Source organism: Balaenoptera musculus, chromosome 15 (genome assembly GCF_009873245.2).
Source record: "Balaenoptera musculus isolate JJ_BM4_2016_0621 chromosome 15, mBalMus1.pri.v3, whole genome shotgun sequence".
Lineage (NCBI taxonomy): Eukaryota > Metazoa > Chordata > Mammalia > Artiodactyla > Balaenopteridae > Balaenoptera > Balaenoptera musculus.
In genome coordinates this window covers 30,434,589-30,458,807 of record NC_045799.1, presented here as the reverse complement: position 1 = coordinate 30,458,807, position 24,219 = coordinate 30,434,589, and the positions used below count along the sequence as shown (strand labels likewise).

The 24,219-nt window shown below is 42.7% G+C and overlaps 1 protein-coding gene across 3 annotated transcripts in view; it reads left to right on the top strand.

The window, feature by feature from the left end:
- The window catches only part of C15H20orf194 (chromosome 15 C20orf194 homolog), a 147,407-nt gene that overhangs the window by 88,132 nt on the left and 35,056 nt on the right, over positions 1 to 24,219 (top strand). For 2 of the 3 annotated variants that reach the window (XM_036826165.1, XM_036826164.1), the window contains exons 21-27: positions 8,905 to 9,008; positions 15,146 to 15,292; positions 16,367 to 16,455; positions 16,876 to 16,977; positions 17,236 to 17,353; positions 19,247 to 19,335; positions 21,155 to 21,313. In XM_036826165.1, the coding sequence (XP_036682060.1) occupies positions 8,905 to 9,008; positions 15,146 to 15,292; positions 16,367 to 16,455; positions 16,876 to 16,977; positions 17,236 to 17,353; positions 19,247 to 19,335; positions 21,155 to 21,313 (808 nt within the window). The remainder of the gene's footprint in view (positions 1 to 8,904; positions 9,009 to 15,145; positions 15,293 to 16,366; positions 16,456 to 16,875; positions 16,978 to 17,235; positions 17,354 to 19,246; positions 19,336 to 21,154; positions 21,314 to 24,219) is intronic. The other variant, XM_036826166.1, reaches the window with a different exon arrangement.

The window sequence follows — 24,219 nt, the reverse complement described above, 5'->3', positions numbered from 1 at the left end:
TCCGAACCCCAAGGCAGCTTTGAAATTCAGCTAGACAAACTCCAGTTCCAAGATTAGGTTTCAAGGCCTAGGAATAGTCCTCCATGGCCCTTAGTTCTGCCCCCGGGGCTCTTGGTTCTACCCTCTAAACTCTTAGTTTTGCCCTCTAGCCTCATGACTCTGCCCTCTTGTCTGTGGCTATGCCTCTGTCGTCCTTCCTTTTCATGAAGGTGGCGCTTTGTAGCTGACTAGTTTTATCAGCCTGCTTCTTGCCGCTAGAATTTTGGGGGTCCAACAGTCTCCTTTCATTTTTCTTGTTTTTTTTTTTTTTTTCCTTTCATTTTTCTATTCTCTCTATCCCTTTCAGTCCAAGCTGGCAGTGTTTCTGCTGATGTAAAATTCTCAAGAACTGTGTTGGTCTTACATGGATTTCCTGGGGATTCATTCCATGCTCCTTTTTGGTTTCCTCAAAATAACATTTTCTTATGAGTCCTATTCTTTCCCTGTTAGATAAGCCTTTTTTGTGGAAGAGGAGTTGTGACTTACTCTACAAATTCCTCATCCTTTACTAAGCAAATTCCCTCTCTGGATAATTTGTTCTTCTTGAAAATATTCTCTCCAGTGATAAGTTGCTCTCCATGGTCTCAGATCACTGGTTAAACTTGGCTCCTCTGTTGTCATAGAAGATAAAGCACAAGGAGTCCTGGTTTTCGATCCACAAAATGCCAGGTAGCATTTTTTATCATGCTGTGCCCCCTGCATTTCTGCCTCTCCAGATCCTGGTGCAAAAAACCAGGAAGTTAGGAACATTTGCTAAAGACAGGAGAGTGTGTGACAGTACTCCCAGCCTTGAGGCAAAGCTGCGTAATGTTTTAAAATCAGCTTGTAGACACAACACAGAGGTGGTTGTGCTGTGTCATAGTTGAGCCAGTTATAATATTTAGCAAGGATATTTGCCAAAATTAGTTTGCACCTTCTTAGCAAAAGTCCTTGTTAGAAAAATAATCTTACACTGTATTGAGTTATCCAGCAAGATTCAGTGTATCCTGAGGTCTCTACACACGAATAAAGCCAGGAATTTCTGGGGCCTTGTTAGTCACACACTTGAGAGCTTAGATTTCACACTTTCTTAGTTCCTGAGGAAAATGTAGTTTGAATTTAGGAGATGGTTTTCTGAGGCAGGAAATTTCAATAGAGCAGAGAATTTAAATAGGAGTATCCTCTGGCTGTGTATTAAGCATTAGGGCTCAGGTCAGTTTTATAGGGCTTGAAGTTTATACCACTTCAGGGCTCTCTTAAGGAAAAATAGTACATACAGAAGGGTTAGGTCTCTTCTCTGGGCCTTGAAAAAGGGGCTTGAGCAGGTGAGGGGTCCTGAAGCTTAAATGTCATTAGGGTCTAGGTAAATCTGCCTGGAGTTGAGACTGAGATTTATCTGTTCCCATCCTCTGAAGGCATTTAAAGAGCTCATCAGCATGCATTATCTTGATTGATCTTCGTATCTTGAGCCCCATAGAAGGTGAAAAATGGGTCTGAGGTTATAGTACAAGTTAGTGGTGACACTTGGGGGGGTGGTCCAGGTCTTTTGATTTTTGGTCTAGGGATGGCCCAGTGAACTACTTATGGGCAAAAAGAATAGTACTTCCTTTACCTTGAAATGTTTCCAGCTCTGGTATCTTTTCCCTTTCCCAGTTAGTGACTTCTGCTATCAAAAGACTTTTTGTTATGCAGCTTCCTTTTCATTCATTTCCTTTATATGCCCTTTTCTTCCCTACCCTGCTGACCTTGGTCAGGCAGGCTGCCCAGTACCTAATCCTCAGGAGCCTGCTTTTGAGTTTTACCACATATGCCTATATCCCTAAACAATGTCTTATTTTTGAATTTAACACAAATTAGGATTATACTCTATCGTGTTCTTCTGGGACTTGCTCTTTTTGCTCAGTGTTCTGTTCCTAAGATTCATCCAGATTATTGTGTGTAGCCTTATAGCTCATTCATTTTCGTGGTTCCATAGGATTGCTTTGTATGAAAATATGCTGTTTATCCTTTTGACTCTTGATGGACATTTGGGTTGTTTATAGTTTTTTGCTATTGCAGACAGTGCTCTCATGAGCATTCTTGTACATGTCTCTTGGTGCACCTGGCACCAGGACAGTGCCTTACAACACATCTTTCTTGTGGTATGTAAAGACAAAATTGTCATCTATGGTCTCAATCCTCTGATTTTCCTGTTACATTTCTGTCTGGTTGTACCAGCCAGCATTGAGATCTCTGGTATGTTGGTCTTCTCTGAATGTTTGCCACTTTGTTTTTGTTGTTGTTGTTTAATATTTATTTTTTTATTTTTTTGGTTGTACCAGGTCTTAATTGCGGCAGGCGGGCTCCTTAGTTGCAGCTCACCGGCTCCTTAGCTGTTGCATATGAACTCTTAGTTGCGACATGCATGTGGGATCTAATTCCCTGACCAGGGATCGAACCTGGGCCCCCTGCATTGGGAGCGCAGAGTCTTACCCACCACGCCACCAGGGAAGTCCCATGTTTGCCACTTGGATTGCTTTGGTTTTTGATATCTCTATGTATGGAATTTTCTGTGCTTTGCCCCCAAATAAAGTCAGCCACTCCAACAGGCCAGCCTCTCTCCTTCATAAGACTTCTGCACCACAGAGCTGGAAGGGAGGTAATGTGAATAGCCCCAAGCTAAAATACCATAGATTTCCACTGTTCTTACCAAGCTTCAGTAGAATTCCTTAAATGCTTCTCAGTTTTGTTGTATAACTTTGGTCCATTTCCAGAGTCCTTAACTAGTTGTTTTTGACAGTCCAGTTTTATGGCTGCTTCCTGGGGAGAGAATTTTCCAGACTCCTCACAGCCATTTCAGAAGTCCCAACCCTGAGGCTTTTGAAAGATATTTTCACTTGGTAAAGAATTGTAGGTTGACCATTTCTTTCTGTGCTTCAAAGATGTTGCTCCACTCCACTGTCTTCTTGCTAACATTATTTCTGAGCAGAAATCTACGGTCATTCTTATCTTTGTTCCTTTCTATATAAGGTGTCTTTTATTACCAGCTGCTTTTAAGATTTTCTTTCTTTTTATCACAGATTTTTAAGCAATCTGATCTTTTTGTGACTGGTGTGGTTTTCTTCATGTTGCTTATGCTTGAGATTCATTTAGTTTCTTGAATTGATGGATTTAGAGTTTTCCTCAAATTTGGAAATTTTTTTGGCCATTATTTCTTCAGTTTTTCCCCTCTCCTTCAAGGATTCCAATTACATACATTTGGCTGCCTAAAGTTGTCCCACAGCTACCTGATGCTCTGTACAATTATTTTTAGTCTTTTTTCTCTTTGTGTTTTATTTTGCATAGTTTCTACATATTCTGATTTACTAATCTTTTGTTCTGCATTGTTGTTACGAGTTTGTTAAATTAACATTTGTTAAACGGAACACAGGCTGCTGAATGGTGAGCCAGATTCAGCAAAAGACCACGAAAGAAATTGAAATAAAGAAGTTTATTACTTACAGGTCCAGGAGGAAGTACATGGCATGCCTTGAGGGGCTACACAGAGGTGCGGGGAGCAGGGGGCAGTGGTCAAGGCAAGGTGCAGGCTGGACCTGGGTACATGCCTTTATTAAGGTCTGTGGGTTGGAGTGCTTTGGGATTCCTTAGCCTTTTGACTAAGGCCAAACTGGTCAATTCAAACCAAAAAGAGTGGGGTTTTGGTAAGCTCCATGGAGGTCTTATATAAGGGGCACACAAGGGGAAGGCACTAAGGAGGCAGGGGAGACTGTTGATGACAAGGGTTGCTGGGAAAGTCATATCAGGAACTTACATTTGCTTGTGACTCTGCAGGCTGTTGTCTAGGGCATGTGCTCACATGAGGGGGCTAGTGTCAGTTTAAGGCCTGTGCAGCCCGCTTGGCCAAACAAAATGGATGCTGAGGCACCAGTACCACGGAGTAGCTAAGCTCTCAACAGTTGTCATGTCATTAGTCTTATCCAGTGTTTTTTTCTTCTCAGAAATTGTATTTTTCATCTCTAGAAGTTCAATTTAGACATTTTTTACATCTTTCATGTCTCAGGTTAACATGGTTCAGTCTTTTCTCTAGCCGCGAACATAGGGAATACAGTGATAATAACTGCTCTATTTCTCTTCTACTCTTATCTTCTGGGCCTTTCTTTTAAGCTTTGTTAGGCAGGAAGCAGAGCAGCATTTAGTTTAGGACTAATTTTACCCCGGTAATGAGGCAAAATCATCTTGAGAACTCTACCTGCCATCCCTATGAAGTATGAGGTTTTCCACTGTGGCTGGTGCGAATGGGCAGAATATCTGGTGCAAGGTATGAATTGATGTTCATTGTTTTACATGGGAATATCCATTTTTTCCTGCACCATTTGTTGAAAAGACTCTCCTTTCTACTTTGAATTGTCTTTGCACCTTTGTTGAATATCAGTTGACCATATATCTACTATTTCCTGCAAGCCTCAGTGAATGGTTGGCCCTCAGGCAGCACCTTCATTATCCCTGTAGCAATTTACAGATTCCAGAGTATTTTTTCCATCAGGCAGAGATTTTTTAGCACTGAGGAGCAGAGATGCTGGTACCATTGACACATAAAGTCTGAGAACTCTGGTGACCAAGCTGAGTTTCACCTTCCTGTGATGGGAAGGCCCAGGCAGTGGCCATCTGCTTCATTCTGCACCCTCTCATGTGTTCCCTTGTGCTGATATGAAACTGTTGAGGGACACTTTAAAAGAGAAAGTTCTCTGCAGCACTGAGCATGGATGAATTATATAGCATATACCTACAACATACATATTACCCACAGTTGCGTGTTACCTACAGCATGGATGACTCTCAGGAACAGGATGCTGAAAGAAGTAAGCAAGTCACAGAAGAACACACGTATTAAGATTCCATCTGTATGAAAATAAAAGAGACAAGACTAAATCATATATAGTTTATAGATACATTGAAGTATGGTAAAGCTACATAAAATTTGGGATGTTGGTTCCCTCTGGGTGGAAGAGAGAGGGCCTTTGCGGAAGGGCATTGAGTAGGCTTCAAAGGCACTAGGAATACTTGATTTATTAAGCTGAGTGGTGCATATACAGGCATCAGGGTTTGTTGTTGTTTAGGTTTTTTTCTTTAAATCATGTGTGTATACTTCACATACTGTCACACACACAGAATGAAAATTATCCAGCCATTGCATCATAATATTTTCCCAGCAGTGATAATGTTCCCTCTTTACACAGGCTGGACCATTGGAGGATTTTTATTTTATTTATTTATTTATTTATTTATTTATTTTTGGCTGTGTTGGGTCTTTGCTGCGTGAGGGCTTTCTCTAGTTGTGGCGAGTGGGGGCTAGTCTTCATTGTGGTGCACATGCTTCTCATTGCGGTGGCTTCTCTTGTTGCGGAGCATGGGCTGTAGGCACGTGGGCTCAGTAGCTGTGGCTCAAGGGCTCTAAAGCGCAGGCTCAGTAGTTGTGGCGCACGGGCTTAGTTGCTCCGCGGCATGTGGGATCTTCCCGGACCAGGGATGGAACCCATGTCCCCTGCATTGGCAGGCGAATTCTTAACCACTGCGCCACCAGGGAAGTCCAAACGTTTTTATTTGTACAGCCAGTTGTCTGAAGGAGGAAAAGCCATATTCTTCATTAACACTTGGTGTCTTATTTTGCCCTGAGGGCTCATTCCTGTTAGACTTCCGGGGATGTAGAGGTCACTCAAAGACAGCCCTGCTGTAGTCCCCTGCTACTTCTTGGGTACTGAGGGGGAACTTCCTCTTACCTTGGGTTTTCAGACTCACAGAATGGAGAAGGAATGAAAGAGCCCATTAAGCAAGGCACCAGGGATTGGTTAAGGAGCCAGAGAGATCTCATCAGGAATTGGCTCCCCCAGTCACTGAGAAGCCCTTGCAAAGACATGTCCTATCAGACAACAGTTTGACAGTCACAAGTCCAGAACAGGTACTGGAAGTGTTACTACTTCAAGTGGATTAGGATCTAAGAGACTGGGGCACTGGCATTGGACCACCCAGTGAGAGACTTCAGTTATCTCATGTGTGCCCTGAGAATAATAACAGAGTTACTATTCCCAGAGCAAAGGGTAGTTGCAACACAGAACAGTCTGCACCAGTACTAAAATCAGCTCTTGCCCTGGGCCAGGCCCCATAGTGAGTGTTTTTCCAGCACTGCCTTGTGAATTTCTCTCTGCCTCTTTTCCATTTTGTTTTGAGGGTTTAGAATCTAGAGGGAGAAGAAGTGCTGGAGATGACCTCCCTGATCCACTTCTTTTCCCATCTTCCCAGTGACTACTTGGAATGTACCAACTCTCAGATATGTGCTGTTTTCTGGAAGCTTTGGAGTGATTTTGAGGCTGTTTTCTGGAAGCTTTTGAGTGATTTTGGGTCCAGGAGGCCTTTGAGTGGTACTTGTTCCTGAGAAGCTTCATGTTAGAGGTATACAGGTGGACGGTGAGCCCAGGACATGGAAGGGTCCAGATACTAAGCAGTAGGTAGGGGAGCAGTTTCTACCTGATTACACCTGTTGACCCCTCTTTCCTCTAACAGTAGGTAGAGTCATCTTGTGGCTGGAGTTTAAGAAGTTGTGGTGTTAGGAGAGTGTTAAGGGCTTTGGTTGGGCCCAGGAGGAGTTGATGGAAGGAGATGGCAGTGGTGGGACTGCCAGGCAGCACTGAGGGCTTGTTGAGGTTGAGCAAGCAGAGAAGGTACCTCATCAGATTAGCCACAAATGGGCTGTGGAGAGAGCAGAGGTAAAGGAAAAAAGAGAACCGAAGTGGCTAGCATGGTACAGTGCCCTGGCATCAGACAAACCTGTGTTCTGTACTTGGGAAGATCTCTCTAAGCTTGAGTTTCCCATCAGTCCTCTAAAAATAATACTACCTCTTACAATTGTTGCAAAGATGGAAAACTGTAATGTATATGACATGGTTGGTGCTTAGTAAATACTAAATAAAATCTGTTCCCATCCCTTTCCCTGACAAAACAGAGATCAAACGTTTGTCTTGTCCCTGGGGATTGGCCCTGAATGTGGATGAGAGGAAAGTCAGAAATTTCTGAGCAATAAGGGAAAATGGGGGAACTGAAGGCTTCAAAGGCTCAGTGACATCACGGGATGAGGTTTGGGGAGTGAGATAGTTAAAAGTATGATGGCATTTTGTAGTCAGAGAGTAGGTTCTGGAGCTGAAGATTTCAGAAGTTAAGACATTCTGGGTGCTGCTTTACTGGTATGGAACTGGCATTGAGGAGCAGCAAGGCCAGAGCATGGCATGGCCCACCCCCTGATCTCTCAGAGGGAATGGGAGTCTCGGCTTTGGAAGAGAAGACTGTGAACACATTCAGAAGCTGTTTGAAGTGTTGTAGCATAATTAGGAGGGCAGTAGATGTGAGCAGTGAAGGAAAGGAGGGGCATGAGTCTCTGAGGGAATGAAAATATTGTGCCATTGTGGGAGGGAATGGTCTGGGAACAGCAGTGATGAACCTTGGCATGGGTGCAGGATGAGGCTGGGGCATGAGGAGCCTCCACTCAAGAGGGCCATAGGGCAAGACTGTGTGTAGGTGAGGCTAGGTTATACTTCTTAGAGGGTAGGAGCCTTACAGGACTTGAACCATTGAGTGCCTTGAACTGGGCTGGCTGGTAAGGTTGGCATTAGTTCCCTCTGACTGGTTGTCTTGTTCTTTTGTTGATATTCAGGCTTCAAACCGTCCTCTAGTACCTAAAAACTGCCTCCACCTCCCCCACTTCTCCCCACCCCCCATTAACATGCACACACACAAGCACACATACTCTCTCGGCCCCTCTCTGCCTCCTGAAACCCCACCTTCTCAGGAAACCTTCAAAACTTGGCCTTTGCTCTTCTTGTCATTACAACTTACACAGCTTTGGGGCTGCCTTTTTAGAACTACAGCTCAAGGAATCAGTCCCTCTTCTTGGTCTCATGTCCTCTGCCTTAGCAATAAGATATTGGCGGTTTTCCCCAAGCCTGTGCCTTGAGCTCTAAGAAATACTTTATCTCTTCTCTGTTTGTGAAAACATGGAAAGAAAGGCTATTACAGGAATAGGAAGGATCCAGCTTGGACCATTCCAGAGAGCAGCTTCACCTAGGGGTCTTATGGGTGCTCTGGGTGCTTCATTTGGGTTTCCAAAGCAAGCCCAGGCCCAGCCTTAACCCTTGTCACCTTAGTGTCCATCAATTCTGTCATCTACTCCCTAGGGCCCATATTCAGCTGCTGTGTAACCTTGGCCACCCAGGAAACAAGCAGCTCTCCTTAAACCTGAATCCTTATTCTAAGGAACCCACACTCAGTGTCCATGTCCCACCCATCTTGCTTTTGGGAACTACAGAACAGCAGCCTCCAGTGTCTGTAGAATTCACTTATTGCCTAACTCACATGTTCCTTTCCTGGCAAGGGGCCCTTAAGCACCCTTCACCAGTCTTTCAACAACTGATGCCCTAGTGCTCTTTCTTGGGCCTTATGTGAGAGATGTGGTCACTTCAGAGCTGAGCCGGCTTCTGCCAAAATAGTAGAAAGGAGCATCTATAAACTCAGTAATGGAGCAGACATACCCAAAGTCTTTTTTAGTGTATTTCCCTGAAAGAAACCCATAAGTGAATGTGAATTTTGCCTCTCTCCATCAGCTGATAACTTACTCACTTGTTGCTTTTTCTAATTCTTATGCAAAGGCTGTATCTGATGCCTCATTTCTCTCTGAGGCCCTAGGAGGGTACATTGGCTTTCTCAGAGCACAGGGCTCAGCATAAAGATTGTTTAACTTAACCACTTCAGATGGTCTCTAGCTACCCCTCTGTCTTGGCCTGGAACCTGCAGGAAGAACATTGTGATATTGGCCCCCAGAATCCAGCCCTCCAGCTCTTACCAGCTCTCTTTTCCTTCCAGGGAAAGTACATTTCTTCTCTGGTGGACTTCTGTTTTCTGACCGTCATCACGGAAATATCATCATTTCCAAGGATCACATGAATTCCGTTTTGTTCTATGATGGGGTAGGTGTTTTACAGTCCATGGTTTTGATGTTCAGAAAGATACTCACACTTCTGAGGGAAAATCAGATAACTCCCTGTCCTCCCTCTACCACCACAGGGCAGGATGTTAGGAACCAGCGCTGCCCTTGAGGCAGGCAGGCAAGAAAGTCATGGAGAGGCTCTTGTGAGCCATAGAGGTAGCTATGAGTTTCCCCTAGCCTATACCCTTTGGCCAGGGCACAGCTCATCACAGTGTGACACCAGAGCAGAGGGCAGGCCCTCCACCCTGTGTGGTCTCAGCCTCAAAACCAGCTTGTTCGGGAGCCGGGACAGAGACCGGGTAAAGTGGTTTGGTCAGATAGCTCTGAAAATGAATTCTGTGAGCAAGTCAGAAAGAGTTATGTCTTTCTTCCACATAGAACCTGGTTCCTTAAAGGCTGTTCAAAAATGCAGGCAGACCAACCAGACAGGTTAGATGGCTATATTAGGTGAAAGCTTTGATATTTGATATTAATTAGGTTAAAGAGTCTTCCAACATCAGGAAGGAAAGGGTGAGACTTAAGGGCTGGAATGATAAGTTACCTAGTTTTGGGGTGGGTGGGGATGGATTTTTAACTCATATCAAAAATGAAAATAAACTTCTGAGAAAATTAAATATTTTAAAATTTCATAAGTAAAAAGAAGGATATAGTTGCAAATTATTTTTCTTATGAGAACTTTTTTAAATTTAATTTTTATTTTACATTGGGGTATAGTTGATTTACAGTGTGTTAGTTTCAGGTGTACAGCAAAGCGATTCAGTTATACATATACATATATCCATTCTTTTTCAGATTCTGATGAGAACTTTTAAGATCTACTGTCTTAGACATATATATATTATTAAATGATCACCACAGTAAGTCCGGTTAAGGAGTATATAAAAATGAATATTTATTAAATCTTTAGGGACAGGAAGACTTTCTAATCTAAGCTTAGAAATGATACAAGAAATTCTAAAGAAAAAGTTTGTCAGATTTGACCACTTAAGGATTTTTTTAACTTTTTGCTGATAATTTATTGAAGTATACTTTAAGTGCAATTAACTGGCTACAAGGACTTATTGTACAACACAGGGAATATAGCCAATATTTTATAATAACTATAAATGGAATATAACCCTTAAAAATTGTGAATCACTATGTTGTACACCTGAACTTTATATAATATTGTACACCAGCTATACCTAAAAAAAAGCATGTAAAATATCTCATAATATTTTTATACTGATTACATTTAAAATATTTTGGATATGTTGGATTGAATAAAATATATTATAAATACATACATACATACAGTTAACTGTATCTGTTTAAAGTTTTGACAGATGTATATATTCATGAAACCACCAGCACAGTCAAGATACAGATTTTTGTCACCCCCCAAACGTTTTCTAATACCTTTTTGCAGATCATCTTTCCCCCCAGCTTCTGGCTTCAGGCAACCACTTATTAGCTTTCTGTCACTGTAGATTAGTTTGCATTTTCTAAAATGTTATATAAATGGACATCATACATTCTGTACCCTTTTGAGCCTGGCATTTTTCACTCAGCATGATTTTTAGGTCATCCATGTTGTTGTGTGTATCAATAGTTTTTCCTTGGCCACAGCAATCAGAGAAGAAAAAGAAATAAAAGGAATCCAAATTGGAAAAGAAGAAGTAAAGCTGTCACTGTTTGCAGATGACATGATACTACTATACATAGAGAATCCTAAAGATGCTACCAGAAAACTACTAGAGCTAATCAATGAATTTGGTAAAGTAGCAGGATACAAAATTAATGCACAGAAATCTCTTGCATTCCTATACACTAATGATGAAAAATCTGAAAGTGAAATTAAGAAAACACTCCCGTTTACCACTGCCACAAAAAGAATAAAATATCTAGGAATAAACCTACCTAAGGAGACAAAAGACCTGTATGCAGAAAATTATAAGACACTGATGAAAGAAATTAAAGATGATACAAATAGATGGAGAGATATACCATGTTCTTGGATTGGAAGAATCAACATTGTGAAAATGACTCTACTACCCAAAGCAATCTACAGATTCAATGCAATCCCTATCAAACTACCACTGGCATTTTTCACAGAACTAGAACAAAAAATTTCACAATTTGTATGGAAACACAAAAGACCCCGAATAGCCAAAGCAATCTTGAGAACGAAAAATGGAGCTGGAAGAATCAGGCTCCCTGATTTCAGACTATATTACAAAGCTACAGTAATCAAGACAGTTTGGTACTGGCACAAAAACAGAAACATAGGTCAATGGAACAGGATAGAAAGCCCAGAGATAAACCCATGCACATATGGTCACCTTATCTTTGATAAAGGAGGCAAGCATATACAGTGGAGAAAAGACAGCCTCTTCAATAAGTGGTGCTCGGAAAACTGGACAGCTACATGTAAAAGAATGAAATTAGAACACTCCCTAACACCATACACAAAAATAAACTCAAAATGGATTAAAGACCTAAATGTAAGGCCAGACACTATCAAACTCTTAGAGGAAAACATAGGCAGAACACTCTATGACATAAACCACAGCAAGATCCTTTTTGACCCAACTCCTAGAGAAATGGAAATAAAAACACAAACAAATGGGACCTAATGAAACTTAAAAGCTTTTGCACAGCAAAGGAAACCATAAACAAGACCAAAAGACAACCCTCAGAATGGGAGAAAATATTTGCAAGTGAAGCAACTGACAAAGGATTAATCTCCAAGATTTACAAGCAGCTCATGCAGCTCAATAACAAAAAAACAAACAACCCAATCCAAAAATGGGCAGAAGACCTAAATAGACATTTCTCCAAAGAAGATATACAGATTGCCAACAGACACATGAAAGAATGCTCAACATCATTAATCATTAGAGAAATGCAAATCAAAACTACAATGAGATATCATCTCACACCGGTCAGAATGGCCATCATCAAATCTAGAAACAATAAATGCTGGAGAGGGTGTGGAGGAAAGGGAACCCTCTTGCACTGTTGGTGGGAATGTAAATTGATACAGCCACTATGGAGAACAGTATGGAGGTTCCTTAAAAAACTACAAATAGAACTACCATACGACCCAGCAATCCCACTACTGGGCATATACCCTGAAAAAACCATAATTCAAAAAGAGTCATGTACCCAAATGTTCATTGCAGCTCTATTTACAATAGCCAGGACATGGAAGCAACCTAAGTGTCCATCATCGGATGAATGGATAAAGAAGATGTGGCACATATATACAATGGAATATTACTCAGCCATAAAAAGAAATGAAATGGAGGTATTTGTAGTGAGGTGGATGGAGTTAGAGTCTGTCATACAGAGTGAAGTAAGTCAGGAAGAGAAAAACAAATACAGTATGCTAACACATATATATGGAATCTAAGGAAAAAAAAAAAAGGTCATGAAGAACCTAGTGGCAAGGTGGGAATAAAGACACAGACCTACTAGAGAATGGACTTGAGGATATGGGGAGGGGGAGGGGTAAGATGTGACAGGGTGAGAGAGTGGCATGGACATATATACACTACCAAATGTAAAATAGATAGCTAGTGGGAAGCAGCCGCATAGCACAGGGAGATCAGCTCGGTGCTTTGTGACCACCTAGAGGAGTGGGATAGGGAGGGTGGGAGGGTGGGAGGGAGGGAGGCGCAAGAGGGAAGAGATACGGGAACATGTGTATGTATAACTGATTCACTTTGTTATAAAGCAGAAACTAACACACCATTGTAAAGCAATTATAGTCCAATAAAGATGTTAAAAAAAATAGTTTTTCCTTTTTATTGCTTTATTGATGAGTAGTATTCCATTGTATGGATGTAGCATAAAATTTATCACACTAATAATTTAAAACTCTAAAAAATATTCAAAAGGGGAATTAAAAGACAAAAACACAAACCAGGAAAACTGTTTTTGGTGATTAAAAAAAAATGAGTTGCTGTTTCTTTTCTATGAAGAGCTCTAACTTTATCAACATGAAAACACTGAGTGCCAGGTCATGGGTGTTCAGAGGACGTGAGGTTAGTTAACAGATACGTGGAAGCACATCAGATGCATGCTACCATGTATAACAGTAAATTAGTAAATTAGTAAAGAGTAGATAAAAGGTACAGTGAAGTAGACAAAAAGTGAAGTGGAATTGATAATATGAATGTCCAGTCATAGGGGTGGGCTAAGAGGGGAGTCGGATGCAGCCTTTGAAAATGTTTACAGATAGTTTACAACAACATGGTAGGTGCTAATGGTAGATTAAGTTTTAAAAGCAAGATATGAAACTGTAAAAGTGAATATGATTTCCCAGTACATAAAAAAGGGAAGTCAATGAATGAGTAGGAAGAAAAGACTAGAAGGAAAAGTACTAAAATGTTAGCTGTAGTTGGAGTTGGGTGATGGGACCTTGGATTAATTTTTTTAACCTTTATTCTCTATTTTTATATTTTTCTCAAATTTTTATTTAATGAACATATGACTTTCATAATGAAATCTTAAATGATTTAAAAAAAAAAAAAAAAGGGACTTCCCTGGCAGTCCAGTGGTTAAGACTCCATGCTCCCAATGCAGTGGGCCCAGGTTTGGTCCCTGGTTGGGGAACTAAAATCCCACAGAATACAACTAAGCCCATGTGCTGCAACTAGAGAAGCCCACCGCCAAAAGTAAATAAAAATTTTAAAGTATATATAAACTAACTTTAAAAAAAAAACCTTTTCCTCTAAGATCAGGAACAAGACGAAAATACTTGCTTTTGCCACGTCTATTCAACATAGCATTGGAAGTCCTAGCCAGAGCAATTAGGCGAGCAAAAGAAATAAAAGGCATTTAAATTGGAACGAAAGAAGTAAAAGTAGCTCTGTTCATGGATGACATGATTTATATGTAGAAATTCCTAAAGATTCCCCCCCCCCACACACACAAATTGTTAGAATTAACAAACGAATTCACCAATGTTGCAGAATACGAAATAAACCGATAAAAAAACAGTTGCATTTCCGTACCCAAACTGTGAATAATCCGAAAAGGTTCTTAAGGAAACAATTCCAATAAATTTAACCAAGGAGTTGAAAGACTTAAGATACCAAAATCCACAAAACATTGCTGAAAGAAATTAAAGAAGACCTAAATAAATGGTAAGACATCCCACGTTCATGGGCTGGAAAACTTAATATTAAAATAAGATGACAGTACTACCCAAAGCAATCAATAGATTCAGGGCAATTCCTGTTAAAACCCCAATGGCGTTTTTTGCAGAAATGAAAAAACCCATCCTGAAATTCATATGGTATCTCAAGGGACCCCCCTGCCAAAATAGCCAAAATGATCTTGAAAAAGAAGAAAGTTGGAGGACTCACACTTCCTAATTTCAAAACTAACTACAGAGCTACAATAATTGTAACAGTGTGGTATTGGTGTAAGATTAGATATGTAGACCAGTGGAACAGAATAGAGAGCCCAAAAAGAAAGTCTTGCTTATATGGTCAAATGATTTTCAACAAGGGTGCCAAGATCATACAATGAGAAGAGGACAGTCTTTTCAACAAACAGTGCTGGAAAAACTGGATATCTACATGCAAAAGAATGAAGTTAGACTCTTACCTTACACTGTATACAAAAAAAAAAAACTCAAAATGGAGTATAAGCCTAAATATGGGAACGAAAACTATTAAATTCTTAGAAGAAAACATAGGAGTAAATCCTCGTGACCTTGGATTAGGCAGCAGTTTCTTGGATATGACACCAAAAGCACAGACAACAAAAGAAAAAATATATAAGTTGGACTTCATCAAATTTTAAAACTTCTCTGCATCAAAAGACTCTATTAAGAATGTGAAAAGCAGCCCACAGAATGGGAGAAAATATTTGCAAATCATTTATCTGATAAGGGATTAATATCCTAGGAAGAGATGATATTTTCAGTTTAGGAGAAAAGACCCTGCACTTCCTGTATCTCCTAAAACTGGGTGTGGGCAAGCACATCTATAACTGAATCCCAGTAAACCACGTAATGTGAAAATAACTGGACTGACGTTCACCATATGTGTTCTGACAGTAGATGTGAGGGCTTGTATCATGCATATGGTTTTTCTCAGTGATGCTCCCTCTTTTTCTCTTTAGGATTCCACCAGTATTGTTGCTGCCCTTCTGATAGACTTCAAAAGTTCATTGCTTCCCCATCTTCCAGTTCATTTCTGTGGATCAAGCAATTTTCTGATGATTGCCCTTTTCCCCAAATCCAAGATATACCAGACATTTTACTCAGAGGTAACATCAATCATTATTCAGCAAAACAATTACTACCCTTTTTCCTAGTAATTTAGTTGGTAAGGCAATGTTTCAGGGCTAACAGTGAGGTGCTGAGAGGGAGAGTTGGGAGGGCTGGTGTGAGTGTGGCTGCTTCTGATCTTTTGGGGTCCTGGAATAGTACTCTTGCCATTGAAGGGTGAGAACCTAAAGGAACTGAACAAAAGGCTTTTTAACTTCTAAGAAAAATCTTCTTTGTCCCTTATAAGTCATAATTAGACTCATTTTCCTTTTAGCTACTTTATTGAGTTGTTGGGCCCTACCTACTGGGTCAGAGCTCTCTACCCTACCCCAAAATCTCCCTCCCCATGGTTCATAGGCCCTGCCCTTGCAAGTGGTTCCACTTGGCAGGCTGCACACCATAGGCTCTCAGCACAGATTTTACGAGTGAGGGAGCTCACCAAGAATTATACAGCCTACTTAGAGACCAAGCAGTAGCCAGAGTCATACAAATGGCCAGTCTTATTCTGGTGTAAATGCTTGGAAAGGTGTGATGCAACAGCTTTTGAGAGGACAGTCCCTCCCTCAGGATAGATTCGTAGAACAGGGAAGAGGCAAGAACTGGCCTTGGCTGCAGAGCGGCTTTTAGGGCCTGTCTGTGTCTCCATCTTACTGCCAGCTGGTCCTTCTACCTCCTTGTGCTTGTCCTTTCAGTCTAGGAACCTAGAGATTCTCTTCAGCTATTCCTCTGCCTCTAGGCAGAATTTGCTTGAACTGCTCCTTCTGTCTGGCCCTATCACCAGGGAAGACATGCCCCTGCTGCCAGAACAGTGTTACCTGATACCTTCCTCTGTGCTTCCTGGCCTCTTAAGGAGCAGAATCCCTGGGAGAAGAACCCAGAAAGAAATTCTAGTTTTTAAAAATACAGAACAGAATTGCTTCAGGCCTCTATATTTTTGGAACAAACTTGTTTGTTATGATAGTTTTTCTCTGTACTGACAGTCTAGATTTTCAACAGCCATCAAATCCCCATGTGGATTCTATATCCTGTTGTTGGGTTTAAAGTGTTCTTTGCTCAAATTCTGTTTTGTTTAGGTCTTCTCCCCCTGGCAACAGCAGGCTAACTCAGGGCTGTCTTTAAAAGTGATCCAGGAAGATGGATTATCTGTGGAACAAAAGAGATTGTAAGTGGCTGCCTTCAGTGTTTATGCTTGCTTCCCTAGGCTGTGTGTGTCTGCTCTCTCTGCAGGATGACTTGTGTTATGTAACATAGGGGTCCTGGCTTCTGAAAGGGCCGACACAATCATTCCAGTGCTGCCAACTTGCAGGTAGCCAGTGCCCTTGGGGAACAAAAGTCAAGAGAGATGAAATCCACCAAGAATCAGAAACCTGTAGTATTACCAAAGGTTTTAGGCCAGGCTTCCTATGTGGGCAAACCAATCATCCGGCATTAATGCCGAATTTTGCTTAAGTCAGTGAGATGCTTGTTTTAGAAGTATTGACTCTGTCACGGGACTTTGGCTTGAAAATATCAGAACAAGTTATGTAACGTATGTTTGCTGTAGAGACATGGAATTCTAATCTGTGAGCCTTTGATATTCCAGACACTCCAGTGCACAGAAGCTCTTCAGTGTCCTGAGCCATTCTGCTGGGGAGAAACGGAGTCCTCTAAAGCTACTCTCAGCCGAACTCCCAGAGCTGGATGGGTGAGCTCTGTTTTTCTGTTTCTGACTTATGAAATGTCAGAAACCTCAGAGTTGGTGCTTTCTAAGCTCCATTTTCTTTCTTTATAGCTTCTTAAGAATAATTATAAAAAGTAGTAGTGACACACCATATACAATTTTATTCTCTAGAGATATTCACTAAGGTTTCTTTTCAGCAATGAAATAAGTTTATCATGTGAATGGGCACATTCAGGCAAGGCTGGTGATGGTAACATAATAGCATTGTCTTTCTTTTTCTAGGTTTCTCCAGCGTTTTGCCGTCAGCAGCATTAGTCGGGAACCCGTGATGAGGACCCATCTCCCTGTCCTGCTGCAGCAAGCTGAAATCAACCCTACTCACAGAGTAGAAAATGACAAGGTACAGCAGCTCACCAAATAAGCTGGGAATTCATGGGAAGATAATTCTGCCCTTAATCTTCAGTGTCAATTAACAAAAGGAGCTCAGGCGGAGTCCCTTTTATAAGACTCTCCACCTCCCTGGATACTGATGTAATGATACACATGAAACCTGCTCTGTATAATGACTGTGTACAGGCATCTGCATTAACCCCAGCTGAGCCCCATAGCAGTGATGAACCCTGGCATATTGCTGTGCCTTCCCCTTGCTCCTCCAGGTCTTCCAAACTCCTGCTCAGTACTCTCATGCCATCAGCTCTTTCTGGTTTGCAAGGACTTACCTGGCACATTGAGCTTCGTAAGGGGAAGTGTTAGCGAGACCTTGCTAGCACCACCAGGATAAGGTGACACTTTATAAACACTGTCTTCCCAAGAGTGGATTTTCATCTGCTCCTGCTTCACACGCCTCTCCTCTTGACTCCCCCCAACATTTCTTTGGAACCATATGTCATAATATGCTCAAAGAGGGCATTTATTTCTGCGCAAATCTAGAAGACACTCAGCTGCAAAAGGAAATAGAAACATTAAGCAGTCAGAAGCCTCATTTTTCCCTTAAGCAAGAGTTTAAAAATGAAAATGTTATATTTTACATATTTTAAATATTTTTTTAATATAGGTATTGATATTTCATATAACAAAGTGCTACAGGACTGGCCTTAAAGTAAGAGGGTATCTGGCTGTGAGCATGTTTGCTGGGATTTGAGAGGCTGAGGCGTGGGTGCTGAGGAATGGGAAGCAAGATGGAGAAATTTGGATGGGAAGAGTATAAACAGAAAGTCAGTTACATGGAGTACTGCCCACAGGCACAGAAAGGGATACAGACTAAGGGTCTGGTCAGAGGGGAGGAGGGAGAACTGTTTCCCATAAAAGAGGCATCCATAGCCATCTCTGTCCTGATGGGACTAGCTCAAGTGATGAGTGCCAGCAAGTTGAACTTCACTCCAGACCTGTCCCAGTGAGTCTTGTGTACTGTGAAATAAAACATACTTAAAGAAGCCCTTGCCATGCTATGTCACTGACATCGTTATCCTTCAGCAAATGCATGGTTCCTTTCCTCCTCTGCTTGACCCCTTCTTTGTCGGTGAATTTCTTGAGTTGCTTTGGAGTGTCTGCCTGCAGAGGGCCCTGTTTTCATGTGGTCATGTGCCAAGATTAGGAAAGTGCAGCCTGGCACCTCTTCTCCCCATCAAGATTGAGAAGTGCTTCCTCCACCCAGTTTGTTTCCTTAGCTCAGGCCCTGTGGCTTGGAAGGCACAGGCCACTCCCCTCCTTCGCTGAATTTACGACAGCAATTTAGCCTGTGGCATTTTTGTCCCAAACCTCCTTTCTGCCCAGTATTTTCCATTATACTTTTTTTTTTTTTGTAACTTATTGGGTATAGTTGCTTCACAATGTTGTGCTAGTTTCTGCTGTACAGCAAAGTGAATCAGCCGTATTTATGCTCATATCCCCTCCCTTCTGGATTTCCCTCCCATCTAGGTCACCACAGAGCATTGAGTAGAGTTCCCTGTGCTATACAGCAGGCTCTCACTAGTTATCTGTTCCACACATAGACTGATCTAGTCACAGCCTGCTCCATGGAAATTATTATAGTAACACTACATTGTTGTATATGGTGTTTGCTATGTGCCAGACACTGCTGCACGCATTTTGTTTACATATATTAACTCAGTTAATCATTACATCCACCCTGCAAGGTAGGTTCTGTTGTGAGCACAAGGTCACATAGCTAGTGAGTGCTGGTGCTGAGGTTCAAACCCATAGAACCTGGCTCAAGAAGTCAGTTCTTTTAACCTCTTACACAACGCTGCCTCCCAGTTGAATCACAAACCCACATGGCTTTTCTTTCATGTAGGTAATTATCAGCATTGTAACTGGCCTCCCAGGCTGTCATGCTAGCGAGCTCTGTGCTTTTCTGGTCACTCTGCATAAGGAATACGGCAGGTTAGTATGGCTGCTGCCTTTGCTTTGGGGAAAGGGATTCTATGTCTGGGTCTGCCTTGGCACTGGGAAACCTTCAACTTGCACTGACCTTTGGTGTTACTGGTATCGGCGCAGTGGTCATCCATCCATCCATTCATTTAACACATTTATACCGAGTACTTTCTGTATGCCAGGTACTGTTTTAACTGTAGGGGACAAATGAACAAAACAGACTAGAAAATCTCTGCCTTCATGGAGCTTGTATTCTAGTTTGGCAAGATAGACAGTTAACCAGATAAGGAAAACAGTGTATTAGCTAGTGAAAAGTGCTATGGAGAAATGAATGCAGAGAAGGCTATAGGGAGTGCTGGGCTGGGGGAGGGATTCCATTTTTAAATTGGGTATTCAGGAAAGACCTCACTGAGAAGGTGACATTTGAGCAAAGGCCTGAGGAAATGGAGGAATGAACCCTTGGATATCTGGGCAAGAGCCCTGTAGCAGCAAGACCAGCATGGGCAGAGGCCTGGGAATATGCCTGGTCAGCAGGGGAATTCAGGACCAGGGTGGTTAGAACTTGAGAGCTGGTGGATGTGATCCTTCTGTGACCACAAGGGGACTGCGTGAGCTCAGGTGGAACTGGGACATGCTGGCTTAGGCAAAATAGGGGAAATCATTCATCCATCACTTCCATTTGGCTGGCAGATTGCTAAACAACCCTTGCCGACCAGGCTTTTAATAACTAGTTGGTCTACCTCAAAGCAAGGGATCCTGGGCTTCCCTGGTGGTGTAGTGGTTAAGAATCCACCTGCCAATGTAGGGGACATGGGTTCGAGCCCTGATCCGGGAAGATCCCACTTAGTTGCCGTGGAGCAACTAAGCCCGTGTGCCACAACTACTGAGCCTGCGCTCTAGAGCCCACGAGCCACAACTCATGAAGCCTGTGCACCTAGAGCCCGTGCTCCGCAACAAGAGAAGGCACCACAGTGAGAAGCTCGCGCACCACAACGAAGAGTAGCCCCCGCTTGCCGCAACTAGAGAAAGCCCGCACACAGCAACGAAGACCCAACACAACCAAAAATAAATAAATTTATTTAAAAAAAAAAAAAAAGGCAAGGCATCTTGCAGGAGGCCATATAGCAGAATTGAGAAGACTGAAATCACCTAGAAGTTTGGGAGTTTAGAGTGGGAGATTGTGGGGGGGGCAGTGGGGAGGTGAGTTCTGGAGAGATATGGGGACATATTAGGCCTCCTTCATAAGTACTCAATAGCTAACCAGTTCCTCCCTCATTTCCATTGCTTTTGTTCTGTAAAGAATCTGAATTCTTCACCCTACCCATTATCCCATTATTCTTTTTTTTGACTGTGCCATGTGGCATGTGGGATCTCAGTTCCCCAACCAGGAATTGAACCTGGGCCACTGCAGTGAAAGTGCCGAATCCTAACCACTAGGCCCCTAGGGAACTCCCCCTCCCCCCATTACTTATTCTTAGCAAGAATTTTACTGAAAACTGGACTGAAGCCATTTTACTGAATGATCCTTCAGGAAGTGACTGCCTGTTCAGGAGTCTTTCTCGACTCTGAAATCTGTTGGTCATGTGCTTATCTGACCTTTTTTCCTGTGGCAAGGCATTTCCTGCCAGAAGCTCCAGTGGTAGTGATTGCAGGATACAGGGCTCCCCACCCAGCCAGTGCACTCTTCCTGTTTCTGTGGTGCCAGGATTGATTTCTCCTGTATGGGTTCACTGGACAGAGAGTCTGTGGGAGTACTGGTCACATTTGAATCCACTGGCAGAGCCTATGGGCCTGGTCCTCATGCTGAGATTACACTTGCCATTTCCAGGTGGATGGTATACCGTCAAGTCATGGACAGCTCCGAATGTTTTCATGCTGCCCACTTCCAGAGATACCTTTCCAGTGCCCTGGAGGCCCAACAGAACCGCTCTGCCCGCCAGTCAGCCTACATCCGCAAGAAGACCAGACTACTGGTGGTGTTACAAGGGTGAGCACTGGAAGTCTTTTGGGGATAGTGGGGTAGGGTGGTGACCTTGCCATTATTGTTATTTCATGTGTGGCTAACTTGGGGCACAGAACAAACACACATGCATGAGAAGTGTCTGTGTTACACAGATATGCCTTCAACAAGAACCGTTGCCATCCTGTGGCCCAGAGTGACTGGTGAAGATTGCACACAAGTTTTAAGTTTGGCCTCAACATCATAATATCCTCAGAAGGCAGAGAGTTAGGGAGGCGGTTTTCTGGGCAAGATTCTTTGATAATTCTTCTAACAGTAGTGGTCCCTAAGCTTCTTCCTTTGCCACCGAGGCAAGAGAGCTTCAGTGTTTTCAGTCCTCCCTCCTGTGGAGTTGCAGAGACAGTCCCCACACTCTAGTCTCGAGCCCCATCATCCACGGAATGGCTAGTGCAGGAGGGTTTCCTTGGACCCTCAGTGAGGAGCATGAATAATCCAGTTGGGCAAGGAGCTCCCTGTGAGGACAGTTTCGGAGTGTGTACCACTGCTTGGGGAGCCCTGGCTGCAAGGAGCTTCCCTTGACCTGTTCTAAGAGCTTCCAGGGAGGAAGCAGGCCCATCATCCCCTGGGCCCAGAGGAGAACGTGCCAGATCAGGAAAACAGGGTGTGCTCTTTGCTGCTGTCATTATAGTTGGTGATAAAGAAGCTTTTGGCAGTTCTCACAAAGTGCTTTTGTGCCATGCTGTGTTTTTTTGTGCTCGTAATAATTAGTATTTGCAACTGGCTAATTGTTTCCAGTAGAGAATAGGCCTGGATCCAAAGCCCTGTTTGGTCTCTGGGGTGTGATGGTGAGAACTGGAGGAAAGCCAGGCCGATGGTGCTGCAGTAGGCAGGTGGGAGTATGTGCCCTGCCAGGCCATCTTTCCTCTTCTTTAGATCTTGTTCTTACACCTGCTTTGGGCTTCCCTTCTGTTGACCCTTTTGTCCTACTAGTGGACTGAGGTTGTGGAAGCCACAGAGCCAGAAGGCTAGAAACCACTTGTTTTCCATCGCCTCTAATGGTCAAAGGAATGGGTTGGCCTAGCTTCATCACCTCCTGCTGCTTCTCCAGAGTTGAGAGTCATTGGGGGTGTGGACCTGGAGTCAAATTTGGTAGCTTGACATTGTGCAGCTGAGGTCATTTCCGTCTTCCATTACTTCAGAAAGCATTGTTGACTCCTTGTCTCTAACTGTACAAGTCTGCAAAAGTGCTAGCTGTCCTGGCTGCTCTGGACTGCAGTGACAGTGTATGGCCAGCCCACTTGTACTCTCAGACCCAGTTCTTGCCCAGTCATAGCCCCAGGACACTAGGAACCTCAGATGGATTTCCTGCTGTGGTGCTCACTATGACACCGTTATTACAGGCTGGGCCCATTCTCTTGAGGCTCAGCAGGGAACACATGGCAGCCTCTTTGTAGCATGTCCATCTCCTTGGGGCTGGGCCTTAGAGCCCAGTATTGAGGTTGTTGGTGAGGGGACACCCCAGAGGCTTCTCAAGTTGAGAATTTTATTCCTTGAATGTGGCCTTATTTTGATTTACAGGATTCTGTGCTGTAGGGCAGAGTTTTCTTTCGCCCCTAGAGTGGCCTGGTCCCATTCTACTTACTGCAGCAGGTGGGCAGTGGTGCTGAGCTTTGACATCAAGTGGATTATTAGGTTGTTGTTTTAAAAATTAATGTATTTTGAAATGATAAAATTTTAGGAATGGAGGACTGATTAGTGGTTGCCAGGAGTTAGGGGTGGGAGTTGGGGGCAGGAGGGTGGTGGATGTGGTTATAAAAGGGCAACACGAGGGAGCTTTGTGGTACGGAACTGTTCAGTATCTTTATCGTGGTGGTGGAGCCTACACAGGTGACAAAATTGTATAGAACTTAATACATACACAAATAAGTAAAACTGCAGAAATCTGAGTTTTAATAATTTTAAGGAATTTGAGGGGCTGTATTTGTTCATACTCTGGAACATTGTAAAATTATTCTTTACATTATCTACATTTAAAACAGTATTGCTCAAAACAAAAATTGAATTAATGTAAAACGAGGTAAAATTGTAGGCTTAAATTGCAAATGTAAAATAGAGCCCGAAAGACAATTGTATGGAATATCTGTTGTTTCAAAGGAAAGAAAGTTAAAGCCCTGCTGGCTTTTTCGTTTCTGTTTTGTTTTTGTTTTTAATAAAGAGAATACTGACAAGAAAGAGGCAACACAAAGAGTTAGTTTTTTGCCTTCATCATGCAGTTGGGGCAGTTTAGCCAGAGTGGCCAGGTACAGGCTTCAGCAGCTGCATCAGTGTGCATCCTTCTGAGGTGAGGGCTGCCTCCTGCTGTCTGGAAGCCATGCCCAGGATGGTTATAAGGCAGGGGCTGGGCAATAAGGGAGGGCATTAGCAGGCACCCCATTAACAAGTAGAGTGATTGACACCAAAGACCTGCTGTCTGCCTCAGTGGCTCCTGGCTGCAGTGCCCAGATGCTTCACCTAGATACATTGGCCTCACCAAGAAGCCTGGGGCCTGTTTTTTACTCTAACTTTTTTCCATTAAAATCAGTGAAAATTAATGTAATGCTCTGAAAACTTGTGAATTCCCCAGTCACCCTGTCTAAGGGAAATCTATTGTATTAAAATTGCCAAAATCCTCAGGACTGACTTATAAATGTTTCAGTTCTTTTTTTTTTAAATAAGATTATTTATTTATTTATTTATTTATTTATTTATTTATTTATTTATTTATGGCTGTGTTGGGTCTTCGTTGCTGCGCACGGGCTTTCTCTAGTTGCAGTGAGCGGGGGCTACTCTTCGTTGCAGTGCGCCGGCTTCTCATTGCAGTGGCTTCACTTGTTGCGGAGCACAGGCTCTAGGTGCGCGGGCTTCAGTAGTTGTGGCTCGCGGGCTCTAGAGCG